The sequence below is a fragment of the Armigeres subalbatus genome, chromosome 2 (genome assembly GCF_024139115.2).
Source record: "Armigeres subalbatus isolate Guangzhou_Male chromosome 2, GZ_Asu_2, whole genome shotgun sequence".
NCBI classification, from domain to species: Eukaryota; Metazoa; Arthropoda; class Insecta; order Diptera; family Culicidae; genus Armigeres; species Armigeres subalbatus.
In genome coordinates, this window is record NC_085140.1 from 63,862,463 (window position 1) to 63,878,822 (window position 16,360).

At 40.4% G+C, this 16,360-nt stretch overlaps 1 protein-coding gene across 8 annotated transcripts in view; it reads right to left on the minus strand.

Moving 5' to 3' along the window:
- Positions 1-16,360, minus strand: part of LOC134208759 (muscle M-line assembly protein unc-89) — a 292,998-nt gene that overhangs the window by 167,779 nt on the left and 108,859 nt on the right. For all 8 annotated transcript variants that reach the window (XM_062684664.1, XM_062684661.1, XM_062684665.1 and 5 more), the window contains exons 2-4: positions 13,799-13,921; positions 12,418-13,737; positions 10,820-11,170 (exon numbers count right to left, since the gene is read on the minus strand). In XM_062684664.1, coding sequence (XP_062540648.1) covers positions 10,820-11,170; positions 12,418-13,737; positions 13,799-13,921 — 1,794 coding nt within the window. The remainder of the gene's footprint in view (positions 1-10,819; positions 11,171-12,417; positions 13,738-13,798; positions 13,922-16,360) is intronic.

Sequence of the window (16,360 nt, forward strand, 5' to 3'; positions counted from 1 at the left end):
TTTATGACAAGTGTGCTGCTTGAGATGCGTATATAGGCACAAAACACGCAATTATTCTGTCAGCAAGGCACCCTCTAAACGATTTCTATTGTTTCGTACTGTCATCTGAAGAACCTGCACACTGAGCCTCAGCTTCTTGTGGCAAGTGTCCGGAAAAAGTGTTGGCCTCTTCGCCTTCGGAACTTGGCAGGAAGAGTTGAGCACTCCTGCGTAAGCCATTTTGGCTACCGTCATAGAGAGTTATCGCCACCTTGGCTTCCCTGAAAACAGGAGTAGATTTACATTCCAGCATCACAAGGCTATGAAGCAGGCTTGGCATTGGTCATGACAGTCATTGGTATGCTTAGTTTTTTCTCCTATTGATCGTCGTCAACAAACGCAACGTTAGCAACCATATCTCATACCATAACATCGCATAACAAAGCCATAACATCGCAACCAAGAAACCACTGGTAACCATAATAAGTTTTTTTATTCCATGACCTTCAGTGGCTCTGACCGTAGTTAGTTTGATGGTCGCGACCAATATGTTCTCCACCTTTTATCAATCTATTTATAACTTATGTAAATACTTTTGCTAGAGCTCGCACTAGTTCGATTAATCAAGAAACTAATCTATATAAATTGAAACTAATATATATGAATAAAATTAAAATTAATTAATTAAAATAATTACAACAAAATATTAATTTAAAATTTCCTGGACGATCGAACTCAGAACCTCAAGATCTGCTGACTTAAATGTTAGCATTTGTACCAATTCAGATCCTTGAAGGTTGTGCACTACAAAGCTATGATATGACAAATAAATACAGGTAACTTTGCCTTCATGCTGTTCCTATTACTGCATTGAGCTTCGCGACCGTCCTTTATGTATCCAGAGATGGTCATTCTCTGGAAAACATCGTTCTCGTCATCCATGGTAACGAGACGGGCTCATTCAACGAAGAGTCTTACCGCACATGGCTTGGGACGTAACTAAACCAGAGACAAACAAATTATGTTCCCGTCCTGACAACGCGGATTTGTAATTAAACGAGCCTATTGCGATTGAATGATCCTGCAAGGGGAACGTTGGTTTTCATTGTTTGACTATGGCTATGGACAGTGATCAATGACAAGCCTGCTATCACAGACAAACAGACATAACACTTGTCAAATTCCCATCGTTCACTGATTTACTGGTCAATTCAAATAATCATTAGTTGGCCAATCGGTCACTAGTGGCGTGCGCATCGGATTTGCTCGAGTTTGACATTTGCTCACTACCGCCATCGGGATCGTGATTTGCCCAACTAACCGAAATCAACAGATGTCGTCAGTGTTTAAATGACGATGAATTTGATGAGTGAATGTTCAATGTGTTATGTCTGTTTGTCTGTGCTGCTATGAAGGTATCTCAAATTAAATATTTCGTAGTAATTTTCATATGCAAATCTTTTGAAAATCGCTAAAATTTGCATACTCCCAGTGATCCAACCGTCAACCGAGCAGACCAACGCAATTGGTTACAACCCTGATGATTCTTCCACCGCAGTAAATGCTGGGCAGCAGTCGGGAGTCCTAGGGTCTCCAAATTCTGTTAGCTCCGATGGGTGAACTACTCCACAAGCTGATAGATATTCGAGTGAGCCGATGCAAGAACCCTGGTGACATAATTTCTCGTAGTGAAGGATATCAGCACCATGATGGGCTTCTTTGATAGAGGTCGTGAACGATGACGTCAACATCCGAAAGCTATCGACGAACCCCGAACCTTTAAGAACATCGGTTGCATCTGGCTTTCAAAAGGGTCGACCTTTAAACTGGGGCCGGTATATGTTGGAACCTAACCGCTAACGGAGTTGTTGACTTTTCGCTTCTCCGAGATAATCGGCTATGTGTGAGTGGGACTCCAAATAGCAGGAGCGAAATGCAATTATAGCAGCTCTCCGTGGGTGCGTGTGCACGCCACGGAGACCTGGCAAGAAAAGGTCGAGTCATGGCATGCTTATCAATTGGCACGCTGAGCTGAGGTCGACCGTCGCGTCGCTCAACCAGTGAGCGTTTTCCAGTTTGGTGCTGCAGCGACGCATTGAATTTGCCTGCGTTGCTGGAGCACTTACTGGAAAGGACACAAAGTTCTTGAGACAAGTTCAATCATGTTCTTGATTTTATCTGCATCGGCGATAATCACACACTGATGGTAGCTTACTCAAACCCCACAGGTTTCTCTAATTCAATCTCAACTTGGGTTTAAATAAAAGTGGGATTATAAGCAAGTATGCTCTTATTTCGTTTTTTAACGTTCTTGAATCTTTATACGACATCGATTTGGTCTCTTCATATTTCATTAATTTCAAATAATTTCATGATTTTGTTGCTGTTCATAATAGTGTTGATATTTTGGATTATATTATCCCAATTCGCATTAGTTGAAGTTAGGATAGCTCAGATCAATCTCTAGCATAAAAGAACAGCAACGATGAATCTTTGTAGACTTATGCACAATGGCAAATCCCAACTGGCTTCCACCTAGGTAACCTAGTGAACCCGGTTTTTGCTGCTTACAGCAGTGGAATGGCAAACTCTCGACCAATGCCACGGGCATGTGATCTTACTAACAACGCTATCGTTGCTATACTTATATCAGAGCTAACAAATAGAGATGTATGCGTTATCACAATTGATGTAGCTGGTGGAAGTGGAACTCCCGCCGCCAGGAATCCCCTACGGATGCGTTATGGAACGTACACACGGTCAAGCAGTTTGACCAACATTGACTCCACCTCTCGTTTATTCAAACATCCATCAAGTTTTACCAACAGCGACACGAACAATCAATTTATTCGACCAACAATATCACACACGAACGACCGAAGCGCCAACTCGAGCACCAACCATCAAAAAATATATGGGGGTTTGTGCGACTTCACTACAAATGCTCAAACATGTTCGGCGAACCTTGACTCCACCCCCGACAACTCAAACCAAAATCAAACCGTTTTATTTTTTTCCAACCGAGCCGCCAACTGTCAAATGGTTGTTCAAACAACTTCACACACGCTCAAACAAAGCAGCAACCGAAGCGTTTTCTTGGGGGCGGAGTCAATGTTCGTCAAACTGCTTGACTGGTGTGTACGTTGCATTAGAGGCTCCAGCTTGATGGAATACTTGAGTAGTAGGGACACGACAGGCATTTCCGTTCATCGTCGTAAGGTCTAAAACCAACGAAAGCAACGTCCATTTGCAAGAACTCCACTATAGCAGAACGTTTCTCCTGATCTTACGATTTGGTACAGATGAGTTCAACAAAAAATTGTCTCCTTTTTGGGTTTCAAGACGAAAGTGCTTGCCCTAACCTTATCGATCTTTGTTTACTTAACAATCTGTCGTCAAGCAGTTGGACACAGTCTCTGCTACCCAAGTTTCTGCAACTATCACACAATATAAGTAAAAAGAACATAAGCTTTGTAATCGCAAGTACAGTAAGCCCTAACATCATGCATAATCTGAAGTGTTTTATTTAGTAAATTTTTCACCCAAGCAGCACGCGCAACATCTTTCAAATAGGTGTTTGTTCCTAATAAATTGCATTGAAGACACTGGCAATACATCGAGTCACATTAAAGCCACTTACCAGTTTCAGAAAATCACAATGTTTCATTTCCGTTTAAGTGGCGTCGCAATATTCTACCCATCTGACTTCTTGGGTGGTTTTCAATTCGATGTGTTTCATATCAGAAACAAAACAGATAAGTTGCAGAATTAATAACACTTCGGTTCATTGTTGTTACGACAGTGTTTCTGATATGTTGCAAAACACTTTGAGCTCAGCTGAGCAGTATTTTATTTTTGGCAGTCCCCTGCATGTTCCGTATAAGGTACAATGAAGTTACAAATGACTTTGTTGTTTATGTAGTGCACTTGTAGCAGATTCTCCAAATAGAATTGTTGGTGTGATGGTTATAGTAGAAGGTTGCAAATCTCAAGGTCCATGGTTGGATTCCCGGTTGGTTTTTGTGTTTTTATTTTCATTGTAGCCGCAAGATGTTGCAAATAGGCTCCACCTCTTGCGCTTTTTGTGTCACAAAGGAGTTCCAAATACGACGCGTTGTGCATAAGTCAGACCTTTAGTAAGTCACACCACAGTTGTTGTTACTCACTGAGAAACAAGAGGTGTTGCTTGGGCAGGTAGGTGCATTTATTATTTCAAATATGCACGCTAATGGAACTCATTATGTTTGGGAAATGGATAAGGATTTTTTTTATTTTTCCAGATTATGTCGTTAATCGTTGTACGTAGGGTAATTCTTGATTTCGAATAGACTGGTGTTCTCAGCAAAATGTTTCTAACGGACAGGTCATTGTAATGCAATACTAGGGGATATATTCATAAACAAATAAGCGCCTATAAATGTTTGGCCACATTCCAATATTTTCACCAGGTTCAAATGCATAAGTACATGTGCCTAACAGAGCGGTAATCTGCCAACTAGCTACCATGAGATTTTCTATGCCATCCTTTTGCAAACGTGCCGTAGGGGAAACCGCCAAATGTTGAACGGCTAATTTTGTCGCCTATTGTTGAACTCCCATAAGAAATGCACGTGCGTTCAACAATAGGCGAAGAAATTAGCCGTTCAACATTTGGCGAATTACCCTATTTGATTTGATCACGCGTCTGACAACTGATTGAAGGGTTTAAATGGCAGTGTGTTAGGGGAAATGACGGCTTTGGCAGGTTTTGTTCTATTATTGTCAGGGGGGTTTTCTATAACCAATTATGCTCAAATTTGGACTAAAAATTCTTTGCATATCATAGAATATTGTGGCCGAATTTCATAACATTTGGTCAACGAAAAACCCCCTGACAATAATAGAACTAAACCTGCCAAAGCCGTCATTTCCTTTATATCATCTATTGAGAATCTATGACAAAAGGTCGAAAGACAAAAGGTCGAAAGGACAAAAGGTCGAAAGACAAAAGGTCGAAAGGACAAAACGTCGAAAGGGACAGAAGGTCGAAAGGACAAAAGGTCGAAAGGGACAAAAGGTCGAAAAGGACAGAAGGCCGAAAGGGACAAAAGGTCGAAAAGGGCAAAAAGGTCGACAGGGCGAAAGGATGATCAAGAACAAGCTGATAACAAGTTTGGGGTATTCCAAAGGAATTCGTGAAATGCATTTAACTTCAAGCAGAAATTACACACTCATCACATTAATCAAAAATGAAGAATGAGCCATTTTCAAAGAGGGAGTAATGACTATGAAACAATATTATAAATATCTAGATAGTTCTGTTAGCGATAAAAAAGATTGTTGAATTAAAACCTGTGTTGCACAAGACAGAGTTGTCCTAACAGTTTGCAAAAAAATGCTCTTTTATTTTTCACCATTTTTAACAATTAAATAAAATTTATTCAATGAGTGCAAATAATAGATTGATGTCTAGGTTTTCTAAATTTTATTTTGATCTGTCAAAATAGTGCACGCCTCAGCCATGCAGACGCGTGCATTAAAAATACTCCTGCGTGCAATACATGCCAGCGTATTTGATGCGCGGCGTGCGCCATTTTGACAAATCGAAGTGACATTTAGAAAACTCAAACATCCATCTATTAGTTGTACTTACTGAATGAATTTTACCTAATTGTTAAAAATTGTAAAAAATAAAAGAGCAGATTTTTTGCCAACTGTGTAGGCCAACTCTGTTGCGAGATTGATTCTTTCCGTTTCAGTTTCTTGTCTATTTCGACCTTTTGTCCCTTTCGTCTTATTGATCTTATTGATATTTTCTTCTTTCGACCTTTTGTCCCGTTTGACGTTTCGTCCTTTCAAACGTTTGTCCCTTTCGACGTTTTGGCCTTTCGACCTTTTGTCCTTTTCGACCTTTTGTCCCTTCGACCTTTTGTCTTTCGACGTTTTGTATTTCGACCTTTTGTCCTTTCGCCCTTTTGTCTTTCGACCTTTTGTCCCTAACCCATTATTGAAATCAGAGTATGTATAAGGTACACTGGGGGAAGTGGAAAAGGAAAAATCGATAATTCATGTTCAACTTATTGTAAAAGCAGTTTAAATGATCTAAATGCATTCAATCATTATGGGCCCTCAAAAACAGTCCATTTTGCACCAACTGTGCGGTAATTCATGCCATTTTAGTCGCTTGAAATTTATAGAAATAGATTTGAAATTTAGGAGTTATTTTTCCACTTAACCCAGTGAAATGGGATAAGTGGAAAACCAAAGTTATCCTTACCTTCATTTGTGATGAGTAGTGTTATATGATTAAAATCAAGATGGTTATTGCTCTGAGTATCTTTTGTTGAATAATTTCGTTGGATTAAAGGAATAGGTCCCCAAGGAATTCTTGTGATAGCTAGGAGTGGGTAGGTTGGGCCTTCTCGAACACTAAGTGTGTAAAATCTGTATGTTCGCCCCAAAGATGAACTTTTTTGAGGAAGAATGAGACTTACAGTGTTATAAACTTATCGACTCAGTTTAACGAATTGAGATGATGTCTGTGTGTGCGTGTTTGTATGTATGTGTGTGCACAACACACGTACAAAATAATAACCTATTTTCACGCACTTGTCCCTAACCGATTTGTTCGCAACAAATTGCATTCAACGGTGAAACTTGTTATGAATATAAATAAATATGTATTATGGAATATATTCACCTATCAGTGCTATTTTTATCTTTCTCATACATGTTTTGCATATGTAAAACATGTGAAAGGCATCAATACCGATAGGTGGATTAATCAGGCGTTTTCTTTCCAATCACCACTGAAATCACAATGATAACAAAGAAGGAAAATATTAAGATTCACAACTATCGAAATAAACCATGGAGGGAAGGAAAATTGTGTGATCAGAACATTATCCACTTCCCCCGCAGTGTTCGATACCAGGGGTAAGTGTAAAATCTTTAAATTATTTGCTTTCATCGTACAAACCACTACAAACTGAATGTGATTAGTTTAATTGTATTATAATGGTCACCTGTGGTGCAAAATCACAAGAAAAAGGAACAATTTATGCAAGTAAGAATTGATTTTATGAATGCAAAAATTAACTTCTCGCGAAACCTAAAATGACAGCTCCAGCTTAAACTGTGTTAGTGTATGTTTTATTATTATTTATTTATTTATTAACAATTACCATATAGCAACATAAATAATCACATATTGATTTTCAATGCTTATGCTACTATGCAACATCTAATACCAATAACTACATACTGAATAAGATATTTAGATTCCGCTTAAATAAAGAAAAACTTCTTTCGCACCTATGATTCCTAGGTAAATCGTTCCAAATTCTTATAGCTCGTAGGCGGAAGGAGTCTCTTAAACTGTTTGTGAAACATCTAGGAACGATAAGTAACGAACCTCGCGAAGAACGAGTATATCTAAAAAATCTCGAAGATAAATTGGAGAGTTGTTAATAATTTTGAATGTTTGGATACAGGTTCTAAACTTTAAATGATTTGTAAAATCAGTTCCAAGAATAGCCTTTCTATAATTGGATAAATGATCAAACTTTTCAGATTAAAAGCATATCGTGTAGCAGCGTTGAATACTTGGTTTAGTTTTTTCGTGTTTTTTTAGTTACAAGGCCAAACAAAATATCACCATAATCAAACAGTGGAACTAAAAGAGACCTGACCAGTTGAATCCGGATATGTTGGGGAGTACACCGTCTCAATAATACAAGCGAGTGTAAGGCATTATAAATTTTACTGCACACGGCATTAACCTGAGGTGACCAGTTCAAGTTAGTATCCATCATTAAACCGAGATTTTTGACGACATTAGAATATTCAATTATATCGTTTCCTACTCTAACTGATGGTACATTCGACAAAACGGCACGTTTTGTGTGAAAAATAATCGTTTGGGTTTTCCTCCGTTAAGAATCAGGCCGTTTTGCTCGCACCATAGCAATATACTCTGAATGTCAGAGTTCATTCGATTTACCATTTCTGATATTGTGCCAGGGACCCCAGATATGTATAATTGACAGTCGTCTGCATACAGGTGGAATCGACAATGTGACAGATTCAATGGAAGATCATTAATGTACATTGAGAAAAGTAGCGGTCCGAGAATTGAACCTTGCGGCACCCTGCTTAGAACAGGAATTAATTCAGATTGTTGGTTGTTGAAGTCAACGTATTGCAATCGGTTGGACAAATATGACTGAATTAATTTTATGGAGAATTGATCTAAATAGAAGTTATATTTTAACTTGTTACACAATTGTCTATGATCAATAGAATCGAATGCTTTACTAAAATCAAGAAGAACCAGTAAAGTGACCATCTTCTTGTCTAACGCTTCTCTAATGTCGTTTTCTATTTTAATAAGCGCGGTTACGGTGCTGCATGATTTCCTATATCCAGACTGGAATGGACATAACAGATCATTGTGTGTCAAGTAGTCATTCAGTTGCTGAGAGAGTAGTGATTCGAATATTTTTGAGAGGGCACAAAGAATACTGATCGGACGATAGTCTTTCAGTAACTGGGTGGTCAATCTTACCTATTGGAATTACTTTTGCGATTTTCCAATCAAGTGGGAAATCTGAGGAAGTGATACAACAATTAAAGATATCCCGAATGTATGAGAGAGTAACACTTAAAGACATTTTTAAAACTTGTAGTGGAATTGAATCATTGCCAACAGCATCACAAGAAGATTTAACAAACTCACTAAGTATTTCGTCATTTGTAACACACCTAAATGAGAAATTCGGGTGTGTTTCAACGTCGTCATTTTGATTGAATGAAAGTGGAGTGTAATGAGTAACAAAGAATGAGTTCAGAGTATCAGCACTTACATCCCTCCACCCACACAAGTGTTTGTTTGGTTTAAGCCTAATCGTTTAATGTTCTTCCAAAGTTGCTTAGCAGGAAGGTCAGCTCTTAACTGTGAGGTAAAATATTGACGTTTTGTACGATTGACCTCTTGGTTTGTTAAATTACGAAGACAAGTGAAATTTTTCCATTTACGCTGATTCCCTATATCGCGTTTCCAACATTCATAAGCCTCGGACCGATTTTTAATCAATCGATGAATGTGAGTATTGATCCAAGGAGTACTTGGATCTTTAATCGTTTTTTCTTGAGCGGAGCATGCTTATCAAGAATGGTGAAGAATACATCATTGAAACATTTTAGTTTTCCATTAATCCCCACACAATTGAACACACCATCAAAATTTACGCTACGTAAATCGGACAGAAAAGTCGATTGATTAATTTTGTGATATTCACGTGTCCAGTATACATTGGCACCAGGTTTAGGAAGCTTGAATTTGTAATCAATGCAAATAAAATCATGATCGCTAATTCCTCCCACTGATGACTGATAAACGTTCTTCATGTTCTCTGTGCAATTACTTGTGAATAAATCAATGGTGGATGCAGAACCGGGCCTATGACAAGTTGGATGAGTTGGAATCAGTTTAAAGGATAATGCGCTTAAATGATCAATTAGTTTTAATGTCTTGTTAGAGTTCTCCATCATCAAATTGATGTTGAAATCGCCTGTAACCAAAATATTGGGTTCTGTAGAAAAAAATTCAGAAACAATGCAGAAAACTGTATCTAGTTTAGCAACTGCCACGTCTGGGGGTTTATAGACGACTCCACAGACTAAGTTGGCCTGTTTTAATTTGATAAACAAGTATTCAATTTCGCTTTCTTTTCCAGATTTAGTGATAACAGAGAATTTGAGGTTTTTCCTCACATAAAAGGTGACTCCACCCCTCTTGATTTGTTCTTATTATCGCGATAAGATCTAATAATTTTGTATACCTCAAGTTCAACTGATATGCTCGTATTTGAAGGTTTGAGCCAGGTTTCTACAACAGATAGAGCATCTAATTTTGAATTAACAACGAAAGAACGATAGTTTTCAATGTTGCTAGTTAAACTCCTTGCGCTGTGGAGAGCTATTTTAATACAATTATTGGACCGCTTCTCTAGAATAGTTTTCATCGTTCCATAATCTATTGAAGGTAGCTTAGGTTTCGAATCGTATATAGACCCATCAAACCGCAAAGGAGCTGAAGAAGTATTGGAATCAGTTAGTGCATTGATATTTGAATCAGTTTGGGCATTGGTATTAGAGTTACTTACGCTAATCATTTCGGTACTAGCAGGCTTGGTACGTTCACGTTTTTGGCTGAAACTCGCGAATTTCTACACCTTCTGGCCAATAAAAGGATCGTTAATTACAGCGACAAGATCTTCAGAAACAGAAAGTTTGAACGATACAAATGATAATTCATTAATGTCCTTATTACGCAGCACTAGTTTAACACAATTTAGCGTAGACTGGTCGATGTTGATGGTTTCTCGCAGATACTCGATGATATCGTCTTCAGTTTGTTCGACGTGAAAAGGTGTGACATAGAACGCCTTCATCGTTTCTTCGTTTGATGTTCGACGCACTGGGGGTCGCAGTCTGTTTACCACCTTCAGGCGGCATGTATAACACAGATTTCAACATAGTATTAGTGTGCACATTAAAGTATATTTTTGCACAATGTTATGATGTGGTAAAAACTGTAAAGTCTGTACAATTGAAATTTTTCGAGTCGATTTTTACACTTACCCCCTTTTTCCACTTCCCCCAGTGTACCTTACATACATATAATAGAGATATCATAGATTGTGGTACATTCAAATGCACCGCAGCGTACAATATTTTTCCGAGCTTTCATTTCCGAGAACATTCATTTTTCTCTCCATTTGGATTAAATGTACAATTTTCTCCGCAACGCATCTTTATTGATCGTCATACCCCACCTGCGGTGGCCGTCCCCTCCTACCTTCTCCAGCCCGTCGATGCACTGTTCGCCGATCGCTTTCAGCTGCCCCAGCTGCGACCGAATGTTGTCCAGTGCCGCCTGCAGCAGGGGCCTATCCTGCTCGGCACTGCGGAACGTCGCCTTCTGGATGTCGAACGCCTCGAACAGATTGCGCAGTGTTTCCGCTTCCTGGTGAAATCGGATGTACAACTTGAGCATGTCGACCCGCACGATGACGAAGTTTTTCAGCTCGATCCACTTCTGCCGGATGACGTCGATCTTGCTCTGGACGTCATCCCGCTGCCCATCCTCCAGATACTCCAGACTGGGGGTCAACCGGACCAGCAGGTTGTTTATTGCGTTTCCTTTGATCTGCGAATGGTGGAGAAGGTCAAGAAAGATGGGTGAGTAATGTGTTGCGGTCGTGATGGGAGTATATATCATAGTATATATGTACTATAGTTTTAGAGTTAGCATAAAATAAGCGCAGTGATGTAAAGAGGGGGAGCTTCTGTTAGATTTTCCAATTGAACATTTCCACAAAATCGAATCATTGTGTAATTTGTAGGTAGGTACTATGAATAATATAATTTATTATTGTGATTTAGCATTTCAGCCTGGTAAAGCAATATGTCCTGACGTGGTTTTGGTTCGTGCTTTCTTAAGAAAGATGCAGAGAAGTCCACGATTTCTCATAGATTTTTTTAGCAGGTGTAACATATAAACGATTGAGATACAAAATAGGAAAGGGAAGAGCCTGAGATTGAACCCACTACTCCTGCTTCTAAGGCCAGGCCGAAGTGATAGGCACTACACCATCGATCTGATCAGATTTAGGGAAGTCTATATATCGGGGGCCCTCCTTAGTCTAGCGGTAAAATGCGCGGCTATAAAGCAAGACCATGCTTGGCAATTTTCGGTTTGGAAATTGTTTCGACTTCCCTGGGCGTAAAAGTATCATCATGTTAGCCTCATGATATACGAATGCAAAAATGGTAGCTTGGCCAAGAAACCTCGCGATTAGTAACTGTGGAAATGCTGAATGCCAATAAGGGAACGTAATGCCAAGAAGAAGAAGAAAACGAAGAAGATGCATATCTATATACATAAAAATTAATTTCTCTCTGTCTGACCCTTGTAGACTCGGAAACTACTGAGCCGATCGGCGTGAAAATTTGTATGCAGAGGTTTTTGGGGCGGATAAGGTTCTTCAGATGGTTCAAGACCCCCCTCCCCTTTGGAAAGAGGGGCTTCCATACAAATGAAAAATCGAGCAAATGGAACCAAATCTGACATGTGGAGATTTTGGAAGGGAAGATATGTTTCTGTGGTGGTTCGAAACACCGCCCCTTCTGAAAAGAAGGACTCCCATATGAATGAAACAGCGATTTCTGCATAACTCGAGAACTAATCAGAGAATAAATCAATTTTAGGTGAAACGTAGTTCGTCGGGTCGGTAGTATTTGAATAAAAAACGACTGCTTTATTTCTTTTTAAAAGAAATGCAGTAGGAAGACATGCCATAAACGAAAAACACGGATATGATACAAAGGTTCAATAGACGCAGTGATTCAACCCGAACAAAAAAAATAACTAAAAATCTTTCCAGTAACACTTACCTCCAGGTCGTTCAGAAGTTGATGATGCAGCAACAAACAATCCTTCGCCTCGGTCAGGTTCTCCCCCATCCTGTGAATATCCAGCGCGAGTTCGATTCGATCCCTCCTGGCATCGTCCAACCACTGGAACAGCTGGTTGTACCGTTCGAGGAAATCATTCAACGCCTCCGTCAGCCGCAAACTCTCCTCGCTCGATTGCAAACAGTACTGCTCGAAGGCAATCTTCTTTTGCTCTATCCGCTCGACCATGGCCTGTACGCCGGCCACTTCCGGTTTCGTCCGTCCAACGTCGTCGATCAGGGAATATCCCGCCTGAAGGATGTCGCAGATGGTGGACGTCACCTCCTGGAGGACCTTCTGCTGAAGCAGCAACGGCGAAGGGGAACTCGGTCGGAGCTGGAGATTGTTGAGCTCGATTTCGATTTGGGATAGTTTGGTTAGGAGGTTTTCGGCTCGACCGAAGAATTCCCGGGATTCAGACAGAAGGATTTCCCGATGATCGACTTCTTCGACAAACTCGGTACACGCGGCCAGGATACTGTATGCTTTAGCACATGCTTCATCACCAGCGAAGCAACCCGTGGAAACGAGCTCTTCGGTGGCTTTGGTGATTTTGAGGGATTTGTCCCGGAGGAGCAATGCTTCCGGTTTGACATTTTGGTAGGTTTGGAGTAGGTCCCGGGCCTGGTCAGCGGAATCACCGAGTGTGAAGGAACTGAAGTTGGAATTCTTGGTAGCGTTGAGGCTGTACTCGATGTCGGAGAGCTCTTTGGCGAGGATAGCTAAAGTAAGGCATTGCTCGAGTTGTGATCTACGCGACTGCCAAGCCTGTTCTAGGCTGTTTCGACGGTTTGAGAGATCTTCGAGCCACCGTTCTACTTGGGCGACTGCGAGCAAAGCATCCTGTTTGATGTGATTCGGACGGGAGTCAAACGTTCCGATGTTGGATAGTTCTCGCAGCTTGTCGAGCATTTGGTTGCCTACTTTAAGAGCGGCTGAAATCGAGGAGAGCATTTCGGTTCGAAGGCTTTTGAACGATTCTAGAAATTCGCGAACGGCTTCGATTTCGATGGGGATCATCGTGTCGTTGCAGGCCACTTCGAGGGAGCTTATTTTACCGTAGCATTCACCGAGCCGTTCGAAAAAGGCCACATTGAGCAGGATTATGTCCCGTCGTTCTTGGAGCATCTTTTTGATATCCTGCCAGACAGCTCCCAGCGACGAAGCCATCTCTTCAATAAGAATCGGATCGGGTCGTTCGTTTGCCGCTATCTTCTCCTGCACTTTGTGATAGAACTCTTCCAGGGGTGTTGGTAGATTCTAGAATACAGGAAAACAGTTAGTCAGCGACCACTAAAACATCAGCTTCAAAACAACAAACCTGGATCTGGCGAAGTAGCTCCTCATGTTGCCGCTGCAGGTTCAACGCCTCGTCCAGACTTGCTCCGAGGAATGTGAACTTGGGTAACAGATCTGCAACTTTGATGTACAACCGTTCGCCGCTCTACAAATAGAAAAGCAGAAATGAGTTAAGCTGGTCGTAAATCCGATGCGTAGGTCTTGTGAGTAATATAAATGTTTATTTAATATGACTACCGCACAACGAGCAACCACTGACCGTTCTGTTTGATCTATCTAAGCGTGGGTTTTATGCGCTCCATGTTTCGACGAGACGAGCGACCAATAATGCGACGAAGCAACGGGTTCAGCGTTCGATCATTGCAGTTTTGCCTGCATCCACCGCATCGTTGGTTGTTTGGTGTGAAAATGCGTTGGTTTGGACAAATTGCGGATTATATTGGCTGTCGAAGGCGGGGTTGAGCTTGTGACTTAATCAATTTGTCGCGGTTGGTAATGGATGAGATATGTTTTGATTTATGGGCTGCTGTAGCTCGGGAGGAAAAAAATGCAGAGTGCTTCCCTTTTACCGAACAAATTTAAATCAGTCTATTTTCACCACAATGACGTGCTATTTGAGTTTACTTACCGAAGACTCGTCAACCATTAAAATATAATTTATCTATCCATTATGGTTGAAAACCGTTAAAAGAAAATCCTGTTCGGAATTCCGTAGCGCTTGACCAAGAGCGTCGTTGAATGCAAAAAGAAGAAATGGAACTAGCTCTGGGTTGGAAGTTGGAACCAATATATCTGTTAACTACCTTGCAGGGCAATAAATTTGCACTGCGTTCCCGTTGGGGTGCAGTTACGTTAATTGGCGCGATTCAGTCTTTCGTTTTGTGTCATCGAGAATTTAAGATGAGCGGTTAAGATATTTCACACCGTTTATTGCCGTCGTTGCAGATGATTTAGGTGGAATTCTAGTGGATAGTGGGCGTTATTGGGGTCTATGATAATTGGTGTCAATTATGCTGGAAAATGGTTTGAGAGCAATACTGCAATTATCTATTAGATAACGTTTTTATTGAATGTTGTAGAATTAACGAGTGGTTTTCCTCACGCTCCCAAAAGAATAAAAAAATGCATAGTAACATGGCTAATATGTGCGTGACGTAGTTAATGTATTCTCTACAATCCAGAAAACTGTGTTGTTTAAATCATGATTTAATCATTACTTCTTTGAATCCACATCTTGGTTTACCCTTGAGAATATTTTTATTTTATATATTTGTCTCGTCTTTCATTTTAGAATTTAATAGGGAATTCAGGCCAGGAAAAGTACATTTTTACGACAGCTTGGTACATTAGAATTACATTTCCCCATTTACATTACATTACATTACATTACATTTTTTCTTTCTTCGAAAATCATGGATAGCGACTCTTCAGTGCTAGTATCTATCCCGTAGAGCTTAATCGTTCAACAAGAACGCGATCCTGCAACGCTCATATAGGCTCGATCGTGCTGTGCACCTCAAGCGATGTTTTTTCGTTAGTGTTGTACAAAATACAACAGCGCGCGTGCTCGGGTGTTAAAACTAATTTCCGTTATTCAAACAAAAATGACTTTATGCTTAATTCATAAATTAATTTTACGGCACTTAGATACATATACTTACACAGATGCACTTGTCTTCAGATTTCTCAATAACTCATGGTCCAACAAAATTCTTCAACATTTATTTGATCCCAATAATTTACAGTGTGATAAGCTTCGACTCCTTTATTGGTGAGAAAATATCATATTCCACTTCCCGTGATTCGCGAAAATAAAATGCTTCCACGGGTTCGCCGATGACAATTGACCGCCAATTAAGGGTTGCGTACTTTGCTGATAGTGTAGCCTGGGTACAATTGTCCTTCTGACATCAGCTACAGTCAGTGAGGCGGTGCGACCTGGGGGCCTATTCTTGGTGTATGGTGGGATTTTAAACAAATTTGACCCGACTGATCGAGTGTATGTTCTGGCCTCCAGTGGCTGAGTATGAAATGCTATTCCCCGTAAGCTATACCTAAGATGGCAGCCTCATCCCGGTTAATAGGGAACCTTGGGCCAATAGCCTACTTTTTCAGAAACATCAATTTGTTCGAGAATCCGACAATTTAAGAATATGGACTAATTTTACGGCAACGACTATTAGCGCGAAACAACGGACACTTATAGGAACATGGAACATTTTAACCCTAGCCCAGCAGGGCATGGGACTGAGTGAAGTCCGTTGGCCAAACTTCGGAGAACACAGAATTCCGTCGGGATAAATTCTGCTATACTCTGGTTTCCACAGTAGGATGTCCCAAAAAACACTATGTACGAAAAGTCATGATGCTCAAGCCTTATATAAAAAATAATCGAATCTGGAGCATTTCTGTAGAACAACCCAATAGTTTAGAGGTTCCGACAAAGCGATTTTTGAAAAAAGCTGTTTTTACATTTATTTATCATGGATATGTTGGCCACATAACGAGCGTGAGGTGATCCAAAGGTGGCGGCAGCACTACGAAGAGCACCTGAATGGCGATATGGCAGACAACGGTGGCGGTA